The sequence below is a fragment of the Sapajus apella genome, unplaced genomic scaffold (genome assembly GCF_009761245.1).
Source record: "Sapajus apella isolate SASKATOON/1434 unplaced genomic scaffold, GSC_monkey_1.0 scaffold44, whole genome shotgun sequence".
Classification (NCBI taxonomy): domain Eukaryota; kingdom Metazoa; phylum Chordata; class Mammalia; order Primates; family Cebidae; genus Sapajus; species Sapajus apella.
The window spans coordinates 3,833,045-3,851,882 of record NW_022436984.1 but is presented as its reverse complement, the minus strand read 5'-3'; the positions used below and the strand labels follow the sequence as shown (position 1 = coordinate 3,851,882).

Genomic DNA, 18,838 nt, shown 5'->3' with positions numbered 1-18,838 from the left:
AGTACAGAAATGATTTAAAGAACTTGGAAAGCTTTCTAGTCATTCTATAGTTTAGAATAAATTAGGTTAAATTATGAGGAATTGTTCAGTATTACTGAAAAAAGTAGTTATTCCAGATATATGCATACTGCTTATCAACACGTTTTTATGGTCTATATTTCACTATGTTCTGACAAGATTTAAGACAGGGCTTGCTTTGACAATTCGTGAGAGAACTAAGGTTCAGAGGTTAAGTGACTTCCCAAAGTCACACAGCTAAAGTTAATCAGCATTGAAGATATGTCTTTAGATTTTACACGTAGCAGTCTTCCCAGAAACTAGATGCCTCTTTTCCAGGGACTCTTCTGCTCCTTAAAGACAGTTGATATAATTGGTGTATTAAACCATTTAAATACACTTTTTAAAGCAGATGGAAACCCATATTAATGTTTTTTTTTTTTTTTCCTTTCCATACTTCTTAGCCTATCAGCCATTTGTGACAAACACAGGCTACTATTATCAGGTAGTAATACGCCACAACTATAAATGTTCTGATTTTCAATAACTCTTTGAATAATGATTCTCATGTATTAGTGACGTTCTGTAGCAGCAAGGTTGTATGAGGTGCCCATGAAAATGGGGCTTCCTTAACTATAGCATTGGCTGTGACCTGGGTAATGGGCATACATGGTGCATGAATATCCCAATCATAAAGCCAGTCCCACATGGCTTGCACATGAAGCATATTAGCTGCTTTATCTTGGGTGTTCTGCTTGGCATTTACAGGTGAAGCTGGACAGTGCCATTCTCAGGGTGAACAGACCTTACAGAGGCTTTTATCCACTGCACCAGACTGGCTATTCCCTCAGGAATAACCTCCTGTGTGCCTGGATCATGTTTAGCCATCTGCAATCTTTCAATAGGGAGCTGTGGGTCCTCCATCAACCCAAACATGTTCTTCCATTCTGTGGCATTTAAAACAAAAGATACTGTCCCTAAATTAGTTACCCTCATAGTCCATTTTAGCAAAGGTTCCTCAGAAAGCTGGTGATAATGATCTACAAAATGCAACAACTCCTTGTACACTATACCCTCATGTTTCACAAGTTACTTGCTTTTGTCTTTCCCGGACATTGACTACCTTCTTGGTAACCACAGATCTGAGAGGTATTTTGTTGTTGCTGTGTAACTTTGCCCTTGTGGGTGGCTTGAGGCTTGTGGCTGAAGCTCAGCCTGAAACCTAGGCTTGGTGCAGCATCAAGGTTGGACCCAGCAGTCTTGTTTCATTTTAGCTATTATAGATAATAACTATATAATACTTTGGTTATTATACTACCAAGGTATTATATAGTTCACTTTTCTTATTAGCTTGCATTTCCTTATGCATCCAGTGAACCACCTCTACGAGTTGGATCCATCTCTAAATTTCACTGGTAACTTTTAGGAACTGAGTTTAGCTGCAGCTCTATACCATGGGTGGCCATGTTCTGACCCATCACCCTTCTATCATTTTTCTTGTCCACCTTTCCGAGCCAGGGCCATTCTAGCCAATCCCGCCTCTCTGACAGCAATTAGTAATCAACTTGGCCTACAGCCCTTCTCCCCTCCCTGGAGGTGACTCTGTGAGGCTGGAAGTACCAAACCTCTCTTCAAGCCTGTATCTTTCCCATGACCAGCTCTACCCTGGCTATCAGTCAATATTAGCTTACAAAAAAGAACACACTTTGAACACTCCAAGGATTGTAGGGATTGTATGCTAAAAAATGGGGAGGTAGACCAGATGACCAAACACATGCTTCACAGTATCAAAGAGACAAGTTACTTTTGGCATTTGGCAAAAAATAAAAATAAAAAAACCTGGATTTTTTTTTTTTTTTTTGGCTCCAACCCATTCAGTACAGGGGAAGGGAATGATGACATAGTTCACATGTTTAACAGGCCTCCCAGGTGGTCATGCTGCAGATGATTTTTAAAACCTAAATATGCAAAGTGATGTCCAGGATTACAAGCTTTAACAATGCTTTGAAATGTGTATTTTATGCTTTACCACAGAAATTTCAATTTGAGAAGCCCAGTATTTTAAAATAAAGAAGCCATACAATTAGAGTATCCACCCTAATTTCTATTTAGTTCTGCTTTCTTCCTATCAGTGCAACATGCTGGCCTAATAGAGTCCTTCAGTTTAATCCTGCTTTATTCCCAATTCACACCCTCGCTAGAAGTAAATTTAATATGGCTCCTGGTGGGAAGTAGGTGTTAATCAGATCAACAATTAGTGGGTATCTGTTTAAACTGAGATATTTTTCTAACTGATGTTTAGAAATGAATCACCATAAACTTGCTTGAATATTTTATAGCCGGTAGTTTCTTAATTCTGCCCCACCAAAAATTACCTGTTGATTGACTTAAGCCTGGGCTTAGGCCTAGACTCTGATTTAAACATCCCATATGACTTCATGAGTATGTAAATTTAGGAAACAGTACTGCTATTTTCCCCCTCTAATCCCAAAGTAACAACTCCTAACTATAACTTAAATTTTCATGTAATTACTAACATTATTTTTAACCAGAAATGTTCATTTGGGTGTCTCTCTAAATAAAAGCACTTTGAAATCAAACCAGCTTATGGTTACCATCACCTAAAACTAAGAGGAAGAATGTCCCTCTTCAGTCAAGGGGAAAAAAGCTTATAAATACCGTATGTATATTCCTTAATAACCTACCTAATAAGTTCATCTCTACTTGGTTAACTCTCCCACCTCAAAGCAAAAATCATTCCTATTAATTAGTATTCCCATCGCAAAAGAACAATGTTTTTCTGTAAGTAATCCAAAGTAGGCCTTCCAATATATATACATATATATATATATACACACACACACATATATATATATATATTTTTTTTTTGCAAATTTAAGTTTTTATTTATTATAGTTCTGGGGGACATGTGCAGATCTTGCAGGACTGTTACATAGGTATACATATGCCATGGTGGTTTGCTGCCTCCATCCTCCCTTCAACTACATTAGGTATTTCTCCTAATGTTATCCCTCCCCAACCTTCCCACCCCAAGCCCCTCACCCCTCAAAAGACCCCAGTGTGTGATGTTCCCCTCCCTGTGTCCATGTGTTCTCAAAAAGGCAGAGGAGTTTGTTGCTGGTACCTGCCAATCGCCTAAAAGTTAACCTAGTGATATGTTTTTTTTGTTTATATATACTGAACTATAGTTAATGGTATCTAAGGCAAAATGATCTCAATATTGGCAAAGTAAATGTCTTCATGCATGAATTAGGCAGTTAATCAAGTCAGAATGTCACTATCATTGCCAACTGAAGAAAGCTACAGCTACTCAAAGATACCATGTAGTCAGATAAAAATTAACTACAGAACAACAGTGAAAAATAAGCAGCAGTACTGCACCAATGCAAGACAAAATATACTTTATTGTGACAGCAAATGCACATAGTGCTGTAGGTAAGGCATGCTACTAGGAATCTGCATATAATCAAAAGCCAGTATGGAAATGAATGGGAATGAATGCTGTTCTTAGATTGAGTCCATGGTGGAGAAGGGATAGAGTTTATGTCCACTTATTTCAAATGCAGTATCATACCTACTTAATCTGTTACCTATGCTTCTAACCAAGAGCCCAGTGGCAAATAAGAGGAAATTAACTGTACTCAGAAGTCACTTCCAGTATCAACAACAGAAATATTTCACTAATTCAACTGAGGCAAATTTCCTTTCTAGACAAAGGATCTAGAAATTGAGCATGCAAAACATCCATTCATTCACTCAAATAATTAACCAGTTTCACTGTCATTTAATTCCATCAGAAGCAAATACTAGAATATCTAGAAGTAGTTTGGATAAAGAAACATTTATATTTTAATACTTTGTAATGTCATAAATTTGGGGCTAAAATAACACCAAGTCAAACTTGATCCCTTTCCATTTGAGGGTACCAAGTACAGCTGTGATTTCAATAGCTGAACTTCGGAGGGAAGAGCGCTGAAAAACATGCTAACAAGAGATCTAGGCCTTTGATGGAAACTATTAGGCTCTACAGACTTGTCAAAAATCAATGCAAAACTGAGGGGAAAAGGCTGAAATGCTTTGTAAAGCAGTATTTTTAGATAAGTTGCTTCATTTCCCCCTTTTCTATAACAGATGCAGGTTAAATTTTTTCTGCATGAATGCACACTGACATTCTGTTCAACTGTTTCTAAATGCAATACTGAAGGTTTAAACAGTATGCTTTCATTTAAACAAAGAATATTATATGCATGGTCAATTTAGCTTAAGAGATGAAAAGAAACACTTTACAACTATGAAAATTGCTTTTCAAATACTCTCCTCTTTTATAAGGTGTTTGTAAAAGCAACACAGGACCAAAAACATCCAACTATTACTTTATTTATATTACTATGCTTAAGTTACATGGAAAGACAACGCAGCAGTTCTGTCCCGTCTCAGAAAAAGTTTCCAATCAATATCAATTATGTGGTGACAAATAACTAGGAATGGTGACATTTTTGGGTCAAGACTGACAAAGAATGGGCTCTGGTGCTACGGTTCATCTCCAACAAGAATATGGCACACCGGCCAGCACAAGCCATGCTAACACTGAGCCTTTAGCGCTGGGCACAGATTCGGATCTTTTCTCTGAAGCTAGCAAATCAAGTGAAATAACTGGGTTTAAAAAAAAAAAAAAGTTTAAAATGAAGTCCAAGTTTAAAAACCATACTCCTAACATTTTAATCCTTTCAAAATTTACATAAAACATGCTTTTTCACTCTAACAGCCCAGACTTTTTTCCTTACATAGCCCACCACATAGCTGCAGACAGATTCTGCCTCAAGATGTAAACATAGGGTAAAAAATTAACAGCATCTGCATAATATTCTGTCTACACACTGCTGTTGGATGGAAAATACAAAATTAAAAAAAAAAAAAGAAAGGTTCCATCTTAGATTCTCACAACCTCTTGTTCCGCAGTTCATGAATCCGACTCTGATGCTAAGGTGACAGTGTATGTAAGTAGATTTTTGTTTTCAGTGAAGGAGACCTGGGAAAAGATGGATTTATCTCTGTTTCTTCAAGAGTTATCAGATGGTACATGCTCCTCAAAGCCCTCACTTTCTCGAACTAGAGCACGTTCCAGGATCACGCGGCCTTCCTTATATCGCTGGCTGTCTTCAGTCGCAAATTCATAGATCCATCCCAGTTTGCTATTGCAGTTTTTGCAGCTCACATCTCGAACCATGTGGCGGCCAGTGAGCATGACCCGATCTTGAACTTCACTGTACTGCAGGTTAACTACCTAAGAAAGGACAAGCAAAAACAAAATTGCAAAGGCATATAAGTTATTTGCCAAGTGAGTACAAAATATTATGGTTAATGCAAAGCAACTTCAGAAAAGGAGAGAGAAGTTGTTACTTTAGTCAAACGTATAATACCCAACACTTATCTACAGAAGCTGCTGGGACAGGCAGACATCTGGAAATTGCACTACACTAGACATCTAATGTGATCATACATTACTGTACTAGCCTAAGTCACAGTATTTAAACAAACTAGTTACATTTCTGTGTTGAAGGTAAGAAAGAGTCCTGGAACCGGAGCCATAAAATGTTAGGTTTGGGTCCAATTGTAGTAATTCATTATTCAATGATGAGTGCAAATAATACAATGTAAAAGAACCTGGTGCACCATAGTTATTCCATAAAACAGTCTGTCAGTTTGTTTCTGATAAACAAACTGGGACAGATTATGCTTACTACAGACCACACATATGCAATGCATAGCTTTAAAGTGAGTTCAAAGACAATGGACACAGTGAAGTGGGTCTGAGACAGTCTGTGAAGAATTTCCACTGATTCTGAATACCCAACAATCTTCTACACTTTCCTTTTCTGTAAAGGGCCAGATAGTACATATTTCTGGCTTTGAGGGCTATGTGGTCTTTGTTGCAACTATTTAACTCTGGCACTGTAGCATGAAAGCAACCACAGACAATACATAACGCACATGCATAGCTGTGTTTCATTACATTTACAAAAGCAGGCAGCTGTCCCGCTGCAGTGTGCCCTCCTCTGCATCTAAACAAAGGTCAAAGAATATGCTCCATCAGTTCCCTGAGAAAAGCTGCTTTCCACCTGGAACAGAGAAGTGTCCACTGGGGAAGTTCATCTGATCTTCTAAGAACAGCACCCTAGACTAGCTATGTTCCTTAGCCTAAAATACTTGGAAGTTCAACTTTTCTATTATACACTAGATTCCAGGAAGCAGAATCACAGCATCCAATTTTAAGGCAAGCTAGAAATGGGAGAGACAGGCAGACTGGGTACATACGTGCAAATAAGAAAAACACTCTTCCAGTCAGCAAATGCATGTAATAAATCAAATCAGAATTGGAAGAATGATTGCTAAGCATGAATTAGAGCAAGAAAAGTTGGTTAGATGATCCTTATCTGCTGTCAAGTTATAATAGTTTAATGGCCACTATCTCCCTATATGGATAAATCAGTGACATGTAGAGAAGGGAGGTGGGTATCTTGAACCCTTCCTTCTATAGTCTCTGATGAAGTCACTACCAAATTCTTACACTGAACATTTCCTAAGGCAACAGAGACCACGCTTCTTATATTTCTTCAAACTTCCAAGGTTAAAAATCACATCCTAGTAACACGTTCCTAAGGTCCCATTCAAAGACAAGCTAGGGAACAATCATTTCTGTAGATTTCAGCTCTCATTCTGACTCTTCCCAGTATCTCTAAACTCTGAGGGGTGTTCTGGTGTTGCTGTTAAATATAGCCAATGATGCCACTTAGGAATTAAACTTTTTCTTACTAACCTTGTTAAAAAGAAATGCTCTGCCAGTGGCACCTGTGAAACGAGTGGAGATGAGTTCTGAGCGGTTGGTCAGGATCGTATCACAGTTTGCACAAGAAAACAGACGGGTACCACCGATATGATCAAGGAAAATTCTGCCCATTTTTATGGCTGAAGTTCTAAAAACCTAAGAACAAATAGAAAAGGAAAACAAATGCATTATAATACACATCAGTACCTACTTGGGGGTGTCATAGAGTACCATTTATATATATATATATTTATGTAATCTCTGCTTTGTAGTACTCGATATGTGAAATAGCTGATCCTGAACAAAAAGATCCAAAGTTCACACACTGAACAAATAAAGAGGTATACCTAAGCTAAGAAGATTCTAAAAGCAGTGAGCCAAGGAAGTAAACATATTAGCCAAGGCCAAAGAATGGTCTCTTATGGCTGGTGTGGAAAAAGAAAATGAAAAGTGGAATTTCAGAAAACGAATGTAAAGCACTGGTAGAGAGGAAGAAAAGGGTTTAACATAAATGTTAAGTATATGTCCTGAGCATATATAATTTGAGAAAAGAATTGAGAGATTTTCATTGGGATAAGAGTAGAAAAAGGGGCAATTAGAAAACAAGAGAGTAGTCTGGTTTGAAAACATGGGGTAAGTGTGTGGTCACCAGGTGCAGTTACAACTATACAGAGGTGATTACTAACTTTAAGTCAACGTCTAGGGAGCACTATTACTAGGTGCTCATTTCAAAACTGTCATAAGAACTCTGTGAGGTGGTTACGACCTCTTCATAGATCATCCAAGTCAAGTCTAAAAAGGTTAACTGGTCAAAGGTTACAAAGCTGTTAACTACAGAAAAGTACAGGATGCAATTCGTCTAACTCGAAGTTCTTCCATGATCCTACACTGCCTCCAAGATGGTCCACGCTGGCATAAGGCTAAGGCAATGACAACAGAATAAGGGAAAGAAAAGCCTTCCCATACATTAACTTGCTTATCTTTAAGAAATCTTACTGATTCAGTAAATCGCAGAATCGCTGAAACACTGAAAAGACGTAAATTTAAAACGTGTCTGAAACTAGACTAATGCTTTAGTATTTCAAGTTAGGGGAGTTGCTATATGCAACTTCTTAAATTCATTACAGCTAATTCTCCTAAACAGTAAGTATTTTTAAAGAACTAGAGGTAGTCAAGAATACACCACAGTTTTCATTTAAAAAATAATTTATTCTTGGGTATAGTTATCAGCTCCTGTGTTTTAAATATTTATTATACATCTTTCCAATGGCATGCAGAGCCTATATAACTGCCACTGTGGAAACAAAAACCTCCAGAATGCATGTTTGTCATGTTTGTAATGAGAATCTACTGTTGTCTTAAGATCGGGGAAATTCCATTACAAATTTAGAAGGAAATTCCATTCCTTCTACATCTATGAACTTCCCCAGCCATTAGGCAGTCCTAATGTCATCACAAAAATCATTATGACTCCCCTTAAACATTATGAAAGTTTAATAGGGAATAAAAAACAAATGGTGAATATAATTACAATGTGCAGCTAGTAAAAGGAAAACCAGCATATTAACAAGAGTCACAACGAATAAACCGTGCACTAAAAAACAGATTTAAGGTATAATATTTAACTTTCTGATATATTTCTATAAAATGACAACAAAAGGAAACACATATTGCCTTATTTCAGTCTTTAAGATTACTGCATTATTTTTTTACAGATGATTAAGAATACAATACTTGGCCAGGCACTGTGGCTCACGCCTGTAATCCCAGCACTCTGGGAGACCAAAGTGGGCGGACAACCTGGGGTCAGGAGTTCAAGACCAGCCTGGCTAAGATGGTGAAACCCCTTCTTAACAAAAAATGTAAAAATTAGCCGGGCATGGTGGCACATGCCTATAGTCCCAGCTACTTGGGAGCCTGAAGCAGAATGGCTTGAACCAAGAGGCAGAGGTTACAGTGAGCCAAGATCGTGCCATTGCACTCTAGCCTGGCGACAGAGTGAGACTCTTTCTCAAAAAAGAAAAGAGAATACAACATTTATTATTTATTTACATATAAGTCAGAAGGTGCAAATTCGAGGCCTACAGGGTGAATTCATTTGGTAGCCCAGGAATACAGCAGTCAACAGATAAAAAAGCCCTTCCTTAAAAAATGTACGGCCGGGCGCAGTGGCTCAAGCCTGTAATCCCAGCACTTTGGGAGGCCGAGGCGGGTGGATCACGAGGTCAAGAGATCGAGACCATCCTGGTCAACACGGTGAAACCCCGTCTCTACTAAAAATACAAAAAATTAGCTGGGCATGGTGACGCGTGCCTGTAATCCCAGCTACTCAGGAGGCTGAGGCAGGAGAATTGCCTGAACCCAGGAGGCGGAGGTTGCGGTGAGCCGAGACTGCGCCATTGCACTCCAGCCTGGGTAACAAGAGCAAAAAAAAATATAAATCAAAAAAAAAAAAAAAAAAAAAAAAAAAAAAAAAAAAATGTACGTGGACATGTCTGTATTATTTGGGTCACGTAGTTTTTAATCTTCATCTTAAAAAGTTGAAACGACACTTAAAATTTGGAAGGTCTCATTAAAGAGCCCATAGTTTGGATTTCTTTTTAACAATTGGGAGAACACATACTCTCCTATGGTAACAACAGATTACAACTGAGCTGCACCCCCTAACTCCCACCAGGCCATTTTATTTGCTCAGTTTCCACTCTGTTTCACACAATTAGTTCACCTGTTTGGTCCTTGTACCAATATTTGAATTTATAACTCCTGATATAAATAAAACATTCAACAAACCTGTGAGCAGTTAAGTTTGGTCATGTTTCTGAATCTTGATCATTAACAGAAGGGAATTAATGGCAAGGTTTTGGAGTCTCAGCAGGTATAGGCCTCAGATTCTATATGTCTTTGAAGCCTAGTATTTGTGCAGTCATTTGTAACCTCCAGCAGCTAGGGCCTTTGGGACTCATTATTTTAAAGCCAATTTCCCTTAAGACTTTTAAATACAATATTCATGTTGTAATTTATTTCAACCATAATGGAGAGTAACTAGCTGTTTCTACAATGACCACTGTGAAACCAAACTGTTGTAGTAAATGCACTGGACTTGGAAATGAACTCTCCCTATACCTTATGCCTATATCATTTTAGCTTTGGCTAAAAACTACTGTGATCATTTCCTACTGAGGGTAAATAAAGTTAACATGCCTTCTTTTCCCTGATTCCATCTATTTTTTGTCTTTACCCAAGTATTTTTACTGGATTCAATATGATTCATTACCAAGACCAAAAATATCTGAGCAAAACCTTATGTTACACTATTCCTAGTTGTGGTTGCCATTTATAGAGAACTATATATATATAGAACTGTAAAATGTAGTTTATGTTTGCCAAGAAAGGTAAGTTAAAATGCCACATAATCTAGCAGAAGCAAGCAAAACATCACTTGCTGTCAAAGGTCTTCAGGAAGCAGAAAAACCTCTGCATGGTCCTTAGGCTCCAGTAGGTAGCCCTGGCCTTTGCAGGGTTAGAAACTCAACCTAAAGCTGTCACTATTCACTCTCAAGAGACTGATATCCATTAAAATGCCACTGCTATGGTTTCAATGTTTGTGTACCCCTCCCAATTAATATGTGATATTACCAGGTGATTAGGTCATGAGCACAGAGTCCTCAAAAACAGAATTATTGTCCTTATAAAAGGGTCCCAGAGAGCTGCCTTGCTCCTTTCCATCATGTGAGGACAAAGCTAAAAGGTACCATCAACAGACACTGAATCTTATCTTGGACTTCTGGCCTCCAAAGCTGGGAGAAATAAATTTGTTGTTTGTAAGCCATCCAGTCTACAGTATCCTGTTAGAGCAGCCGGCATGAACTGACAGCCACTTTATTACTTAAGGAGGGCAGTCATTAAAAAGCTAAGATATAACGCTTCAATCAGGCTTCTCTGGACCTGAATAACATATTGAACTCTGCATTAGACCTAATAATTATTTAGTGTCTATGCTGTATGGAACACTGTACTTGGTACTTACATACCACATTTATAATTTTGACCATTTTTAAAGTAGGTACTTATTACCCCACTTTTATAGATGAAAGAGACTGTGACTTTCCAGAGTGGCCAAGCCACTGCATTCTATTCTCTCTTTAGTGATTAGAGGGCTGTCAGGTTTACTCTCTTCCTCAGGGTCTACCATCAGCCCCTTGCCTCTATGCTGTTCCTCCTGTATTCCCTGTCTTGGTTGTTGCCAACTGTAACGACAAACTCTCCTATACTAGAAACCCTGGTAATTTATTTAAAAAACTGCAAAATTAGCAGAACTTCCAAAATCACTTTTGGAAGTCTTTCTCCCTCCCCTCATCATCTTACAATCAAACTCTCCTCACATCTGGATAAAACTTTCAGGGTCAAGGAGTGTATACTGTTAAACCCAACCTACATTCATACCTGCCACTTCATTTCTGCTACACAGAGCTACAAAAATATGGTCAAAGGCATGTGCCACCCCTTTCTAAAAGCTCAGAGACTGCTCCTTTATAAATTTTGTAACTTTTTTTCTGACAGAAAATTGCTGATTATTTTAAAAACAGAAAAAAAAATAGCTTTATTAAGGAATACTCTACATGACAAAGTTTACTCACTGTAAGTATACAATTCAATGATTTCTAGTAAATTTATAAAACTGTGCCACCATCAACACCAACTGGCTTTAGAACGCTTCCATCAGCCCCTCAAAAATTCCCACACACCAGCCTGCAAGCAATATCTTCTCCAACTCCCAGCCCCCGGCAACCACTGATCGGTTTTCTATGATTGCTTTTATATTCAAAATATTTCCCAGGTATGCTAATCACCTTGCTTGGACTTAAGAGTAATCCCAGATCTCTTCAGTCACATATTTCTAAAACATCTTAAGAGTGAGCTGCTTTCACAGACAGCTAGTGTTTGGTGTTGACTCTGGGGGCACCTTACTGTGTCCTTTAGTAGTAACACGCATGCTTTGGTAGCCATCAGTGCTGAAGTTCAAGTTTATAGCTGAAACCAGAGCTACACTCATCACTGAGTTTTATGTAAGATGTTTCCTACTGTTTAATGTTATAAATAAGGCCTCTTTGGTATTATCCTTTTGTAGTTCCACGTTATAAAAATCCTAAGAAGGTTGAATAAGAAAAGTCCCAAGCTTGATTGTTACCTGAAAGCCTATTCTTAGTTTGAAATCACCTGAAACAGTGAGGGGCTGAGATAAAAACAGAAAAATATAAGTGAAATTTAGAGATGATTTCATTGATCATATTTCAGTATTATTTTCAATTTCCTCTCTCTCTCAAATAGCATATTTAGTTATCCAGAACTTCCAATTTTTATTTTGGTGAAATATTAACATTTTAGGACCTCTGCTGCATTACACATTTTTTTTTTTTTTTTTTTTTTTTTTTGAGACGGAGTTTCGCTCTTGTTACCCAGGCTGGAGTGCAATGGCGCGATCTCGGCTCACCGCAACCTCCGCCTCCTGGGTTCAGGCAATTCTCCTGCCTCAGCCTCCTGAGTAGCTGGGATTACAGGCACACGCCACCATGCCCAGCTAATTTTTTGTATTTTTAGTAGAGACGGGGTTTCACCATGTTGACCAGGATGGTCTCGATCTCTTAACCTCGTGATCCACCCGCCTTGGCCTCCCAAAGTGCTGGGATTACAGGCTTGAGCCACCGCGCCCGGCCTGTATTACACATTTTTAAATTACATAATCTAAGAGGGGGAAAAAAGATAATTCTCTTCAGAAATCTGTTAGAATCTCCAGGAATGCATTGTTTTAAACTGCAATGGATAAGATGGACTATATAATTTCCTAGTTTGCTTCCACATCAATAAAACAATTTTCTAGAAAGACTATTGGTTTATTTTACACATACATTAACAAACAAGAAACACAGTTATCTGTTCACTTGTCTAGCTCATTGCTAATTGTTATCCTTAAAAGTAGGGGTCATCAAACTAAGGCTGTGGGTCATCTCAGCTCTCCACCTGTTTTTGTACTGCCTACAAGCTGAGAATGAATTTTGTACTTTTAAATGGTTGGGGGTGGCTTGGGGGGAGAATATTTTCTGACATGATTATATAACATTCACACTAACAGAGTGAAAGTTTTTAGGAACACAGCCACACCCACTTGTTTACACTTAACTCCTTCCACATTACAATGGAGAGGTATGAAGAGCTGCTACAGAAACCTTCTGGCTTGCAAAGTTTTAAGTATTTCTTACCTGACTCTTTACCAAAAAAACTTTTTCCCTACTTACAGACACATTCTGACAGGGAAAGAGCTTTGCATTTAGAAAGCAGTCTTTCTCAGAAAAAAATGGAAACTTGGCTGGCATTTGGGTTTAAGGCTCAACAGGAGTATTGAAAAGATCAGTTTAATCCCATTCCCCTTTTCTTTACGGATTTTCTAACTAAAATCCTTAACTTTCTCTAACTAGTTCAGCATGTTGAAGATCAACTCTAATAAAGATTATAAAAACAGGTAACAACTACCAGCTGCTGTCTCCTCTCTCCACCTGCAGGACTTAAATTGTGGAGCTGAGATACTTGAACTCTGGAGACTCCTGGGTTCAAATCTCAGCTTCCCCTTTAATAGCTTTGGAAACACTGGGTGAGTTGTCCTCTCCTGTTTCATCTGTAAAATGGAAAGAGCAGCAACCATTTCTGAGTTACGAGAAATTAACTGGAGAAACTATATTCTGAGAACGGTGCATAGCACACAGTGAATGCTCAATAAAGGTCAGTAAAATTAGATTACCTTTTTCAACATTCGCCATCCCAACTTGCCACAGATAAGAAAAGCATGGTTCAGAAAGGATATGAAACGGTAGCAATTAACTGGCTTTACTTTCTGTTAATTATGCTAAAGCTAAGCAACCAGATGATAGAAATTGGAAGCTGGAGGAAAGTTAGAAACCTTCTGAAGCATGTCATGGTTCTAGGTCTTAAAATAGTTACTTGCCATCCCTATAATTAATAATCCAGTTTGTTTTAAACCCTAGCAAGTGGAATTAGCCAAGGGAGGCACCACTTCCCAGCCCTTAAAATACCAGGGAGGGTAGGTATCTATTTGCATCTCATAGGACCTTCTGATGGAAAAACACCCAGTTCACAGATATACTTTTCCTTAGAAATGGAAACCATCCCCTCAGGGCATTTCCATAGACTACACACTCCACCAGATTCCCAGTGTTGGAGAGACCACAGTGAGTTTTCCATTGCACCAGAAGATAGGACAAAGACAAGGTACAAAGACTCTGCTGCAGGGAACAGGGTATGTAGGCATCTAGTGCAGAAAGGGTTAAAGGAACCTGCCCCTAGCAGAGGTGGTTTTGTTTTGCAATGATTCTGCTAAAAAGGAATCTGGTGGAAGCAAGCTTTCATATCTCATTTTTAATCTCCTCCCTCACCAAAACAAAGGATAAAAATCCAAATAACTTTCAAGGGTGCTGGGTTGATTACTATAATAAACACTTACTGCTACTGTAATTTCATCCAACTTTTTATACTGAGTTGTGACTAAATGCTATTAGAAAATCTACATGGGAAAGCAGTTTGATCCATATAAACAACTTTCCAATTTTTGTGCAAAATATGTAACAAGCCAAGTTTTCAGTGACACAAGCAATCTCTGCTATCTTCTTGTATTACCTGACCAATTTACTTTGCTGTGTCAAATGATGTCCTGGTTGTGGAATCAGGTATTTATTTGCAGTAAGTTTTAAGGATATGTTTTTGTTCTCTCCCTCAATAATGCCTTATTTTTTCTTGTTTTGTTAGATGACTTCCAAGTTCACTATATTTCAGTAATACTTATATTTAATTATTAGAAAATAGACTAGTCATTTAACTCAGGAAGCCAGTGTGTTAGTGCATAATGAGTTGGTTATTTCCCCAAAACCCTGGCAAGACAATTTCATGATCTCTTGTTTGTTGGATGCAATACCAAAAGCCTCTAACTAGATAGACTGAAATGTAAGTTAACTGTCTTGGCTTCCTGACTCAAGTGTCAAGTAGCAAATTCATGTCTAGCTAAGGTTCAGTTCCTGCATAACACTGACATAATACACAGGATCACCTTAAAACCGATATTAATCTAGATAGGCATTCACGATTAAACCTCAAATGATATTTTGGGCACCAACATACCTAGGACTATCTTCATGTCTCATGGACTGTTTTTCGGAGGGTAGTAGCTGGTTTAATTTCTTCTTTTCATAATTTTTGGCCTTATTTCCTTTCACTTTATTGTTTCTAAACCTGTTTATTTTTCCCACTACTTCAACAGAGAACACAAAAGGGAAATTAGTCTAGAGAAAAGTTTGCAATGATCCAACCAGGTAACATTATTTTCCAAGCCACATATATTTTACTAACCTTGTTTAGAAAAGTGACTGTTAAAATTCAATTTTCTTAGTTTTCTGGTTTAGAGTTAAATAACTTGAGCACATTTCATCATGCCCCTTTCCTAGAAGATGATTGCTAGAGATAAAATGTAAAAAAGGTCTGTACAGGACACTGGGCTGGGTGAGGGTGTAGTAAAATAAACAGTTGGCTGGGCACATTGGCTCATGCCTGTAATTCTAGCACTTTGGGAGGCTGAGGCTGGCAGATCACGAGGTCAAGAGATCCAGACCATCCTGGCCAACATGGTGAAACTCCGTCTCTACTTAAAAAAATAAAATAAAATAGAATTAGCTGGGGGTGTTGGCGCACACCTGTAGTCTCAGCTACTCGGGAGGCTGAGGTAGAAGAATCGCTTGAACCCAGGAGACGGAGGTTGCAGTGAGCTCTTGCCACTGCACTCAAGCCTGGTGACAGAGCAAGACTCTGTCTCAAAAAAAAAAAAAAAAAAGAGAAACAGTTCCTTTTAATAAGCCTACATTCTACCTGGTGCTCCAATACATACCGAGAGATAAGGGGACTATGTGGGAAATATTTTGTGTGCCAAATTCCTCTAGGTCTGCTTTTTCTTCTAGGCCCCCATCTGCCCAAAAGCAACCCAAAGCCTCTTCCTCATTTGCTAGATCAACACCAATCCATTTCAGAATGCTTTCTACTTCTACTGATTTCTCGAATTCTTGTAACATCTCACAACTTACTAAATATTTAACTTTGTATTGTTGCTCGATTGCATTTGTCCATAACTTCTGATTAAATTGTAAGCTTCTAGAGAAACTATTCTAAATTCTTTGTAATTTACTTCTTACCTAACCCAGTACAAGTATGCGATAAACTTTCAGGAAACGAATCCATCAAGGCACTTCACAGATGGCACGAATATGTACCCCGGAAATACTACCTGCCTTCTAGTTCCTCTTTGGTAGAATGCAGCTGCCCGCTGTATATGTGGCTATGCAAAGTTAGCTAATATCCTACTACTCCCAGTTTCTTCACCACCCAGTCTACTAATTTTCCAAAAACACAAGGTTAGCCCGAGGTTACTTCAGGGTTTCCATCTGTCAAGAAGACGTGGAATAAAAATCCTCAGATTATCAACAGATCTCTGTAAACAGAAAAAGTTTAAAAATAAATGAGCTGTACAGCGTCCCAGACTCTCCCTTAAAAGGGAGATTAGTTGGTGTCAGGATTAAACAGATCTTTGTAGTATTTCAGTTTCCCACTCCCGTTGATCCCGACACTCATTTGTCCCCACCTACCTGCAGAGGAGGGTACCGGAGAGGAGTTGCAAGGGCACGCCCACCCTCCCAACAGCGAGCAGGGGGCAGGCCGCGGCCCGAAGTCGGCAAAGCTGGGTCTGCCCGGGCGACCCCCGGGTGGGCTTGGCCGGCAGCCGCTGTTGTACCCGCGAGCGCCCCCGCTCGCCCAGCTGATGGCGGCCTCGTGACGCCTGCCGGCCAATCGGGAGGACCCGGGGCGGCGGAGCGCGGGGGCGGCGGCGGGGCCTCCCTCGCCACAACAAACACCAGCAGGAAACAGCTGAGCCGGCGGCCAGCGGCCTCCCATGGTCCGACACCCGGCGGGCTGCCCAACTGTCACCCCGCGCGGTCAGCCTCGGGTCCTCCGGGCAGGAGGGCGGGGCAGGCGGACGTTCATACTCTGGGGCCAAAAGGGAGACGCCGCCCCCGCCCGGGGGCTGGGCCGCTGGGGCCGGGCGTGGGCCCTGCTCAAGATAGTTCACGCCGGGCGGTCATCGCAGCCCAAACAACTCGGTCAAGTTCCGACTCGGCTTCGGGGCGGGGCCCGGGCGACCCTGCGGGCGGAGACCGGGCGCGCCCCCGACGCTGCGGCGGGTGGGGGCAGGGCGGCCGCGGCGCTGAGGGTTGGGGGTCGCGGCCAAACGGTCCGCCCAGGGGGCGCAGTGGGCCTCGGCGGCGGGCCTCGGAGGGCGCGGCCGGGAAGCGGGGCGAGGACGCGGGCTCCGCGCGGAGGGGTCGCGGCTGTTGTCGCTGCGGTCTCCCGGCTGCGGGGCGGGGGCGGGCCGACTGCGGCCGCCGCGCCAGGCCTCACAAAGAGCAGACAGCCCCGGGCTTCCGCCTGCGGTCCCGGTGCCGGGGCCCACCCTGAGGGGCCGGAGGCGGCCGCGCCGGGACCCCGGGAGAAGCGCGGCGAGGAAGAGGCACTTCCTGCCTGGGCCCCCTGCCCTGGGCCGATCCCGAGCGCCTCGAAGCCGCCCAACCTGGACGGGCTCCTCAGCGCCCCCGGCCCCGAGCCCAGCCCCTCCCGCGGGACTCACCCTGAGCGGCGGCGAGATCCGCGGCTGCCAGCGGCTCCTCGCTCCTCAGCTGGTTTGAAGCCCCTCCGCCACCAGAGTCTCCAGGTTTAGTCAGGCCCCGGCCTTGGCCCCGCCTCTCCCTGGTTGGGTCTCAACGTCAGTCACCCGGCGTGGCTCCGCCCCTCCTGCAATTGGCTCTCCCGGTTGGCCCGGAACACTCTTCATTTCTAGGCCCCGCCCCTCGCCTCGGCTCCCGGCCTTTTCCGCGGGACCCCGCCCCTTCTCTGGCTCCCCCTCCCCCACTCCCTCACCCCTCCGCTTCGCGGCCCACCCCTCCCAGAAGCCGCAGACCCAGGGCAGGCTGGCGACAGCTCGCCCCGCCCCTGACCCCCCTGGCACCTCGGATTCGTACAGCCAATCAAAGAGGTTAACTCTGCCCCCTCTCCCGAGGCGGCCAATGCGGTGAGACGGAGGACCCACCTCCCCCTTTCAGCTGAGAGCACACAACACTGCATCCACGTGAGTCAGCTTCTTAAAGGAGAAGGCTCCGCCTGTCTAATTGCTGCAGCTGCGAATCATTAGCGTCACCAGGTGGTGGCTGGGGCCGAGCTTCCTGATACCTAGTGAGGCCCAGTGATGACAAATGAAAACAAGTTTCCTAGACAAACAGCTACCTAGGTAACTAAAGTGCACCGTGTAATTTGTTTCTTTGAGGCCGTTTCCCCTGACCACCCCTGGTAGAGGGCTACCTTTTGCTTTCAAACCCCTAGCCCTTCGAGTCTGAGCACATAGACACGCCAAAAAAAAAAAAAAAAAAAAAAAATCTGTGGATAAAGGATTTTTCAACTGTGCCTGACTTTGTTTACAATTCATTGAGTTTTTTTTTTTTGGGTAGTGGAAATGATTCTCAAAAAGATGAAAAAATTCAGTCTTCTATATGACGAATTTCTGCCTCAGATAGTGAGATTTGCTTATTGAAAAGGGCAGCTGTTCCCTTAATCCTCATCAACGCTTAAGATGGAAGGTTTTGCTTCTCATTCCATTAGAGTTGCCCAGGTAATTACATCTCAGTTGGCTGACTTAGGATAAAGCAAAAATATTTGATGACGCGTACCTCTCACATGTAAAATGTAGGTTAACATTTGGGGCTAGTTTGCAAGATATTTAAAGTCATTCTTGGTGGAAGAGAAGTTCCGGAGCAAATTCTAGCGCTTGACTCCCGCTTACCCCCAAATCCATAAGTATTTTCATTCAGTTCGTATAAAGTTAACCTGAGCACCAAA

The 18,838-nt window shown here is 41.4% G+C and overlaps 1 protein-coding gene across 3 annotated transcripts; it reads right to left on the bottom strand.

The window, feature by feature from the left end:
- Positions 1-3,402: 3,402 nt before the first annotated feature.
- YPEL5 (yippee like 5) lies at positions 3,403-17,727 on the bottom strand. Of its 3 annotated transcripts, XM_032239202.1 has the most exons (4): positions 17,577-17,692; positions 16,090-16,385; positions 6,836-7,000; positions 3,403-5,302 (listed from the first exon to the last, which is right to left on the bottom strand). In XM_032239202.1, the coding sequence occupies exons 3-4, from the start codon at positions 6,974-6,976 to the stop codon at positions 5,078-5,080; spliced, it is 366 nt and encodes a 121-aa protein (XP_032095093.1). In that variant the 5' UTR covers positions 6,977-7,000; positions 16,090-16,385; positions 17,577-17,692; the 3' UTR covers positions 3,403-5,077. The 3 variants fall into 3 exon arrangements, with proteins under 3 accessions (XP_032095093.1, XP_032095092.1, XP_032095094.1); XM_032239201.1 differs by lacking the exon at positions 16,090-16,385 and having other exon boundaries at positions 17,577-17,727; XM_032239203.1 differs by lacking the exons at positions 16,090-16,385; positions 17,577-17,692 and adding an exon at positions 16,540-16,671.
- Positions 17,728-18,838: the final 1,111 nt, after the last annotated feature.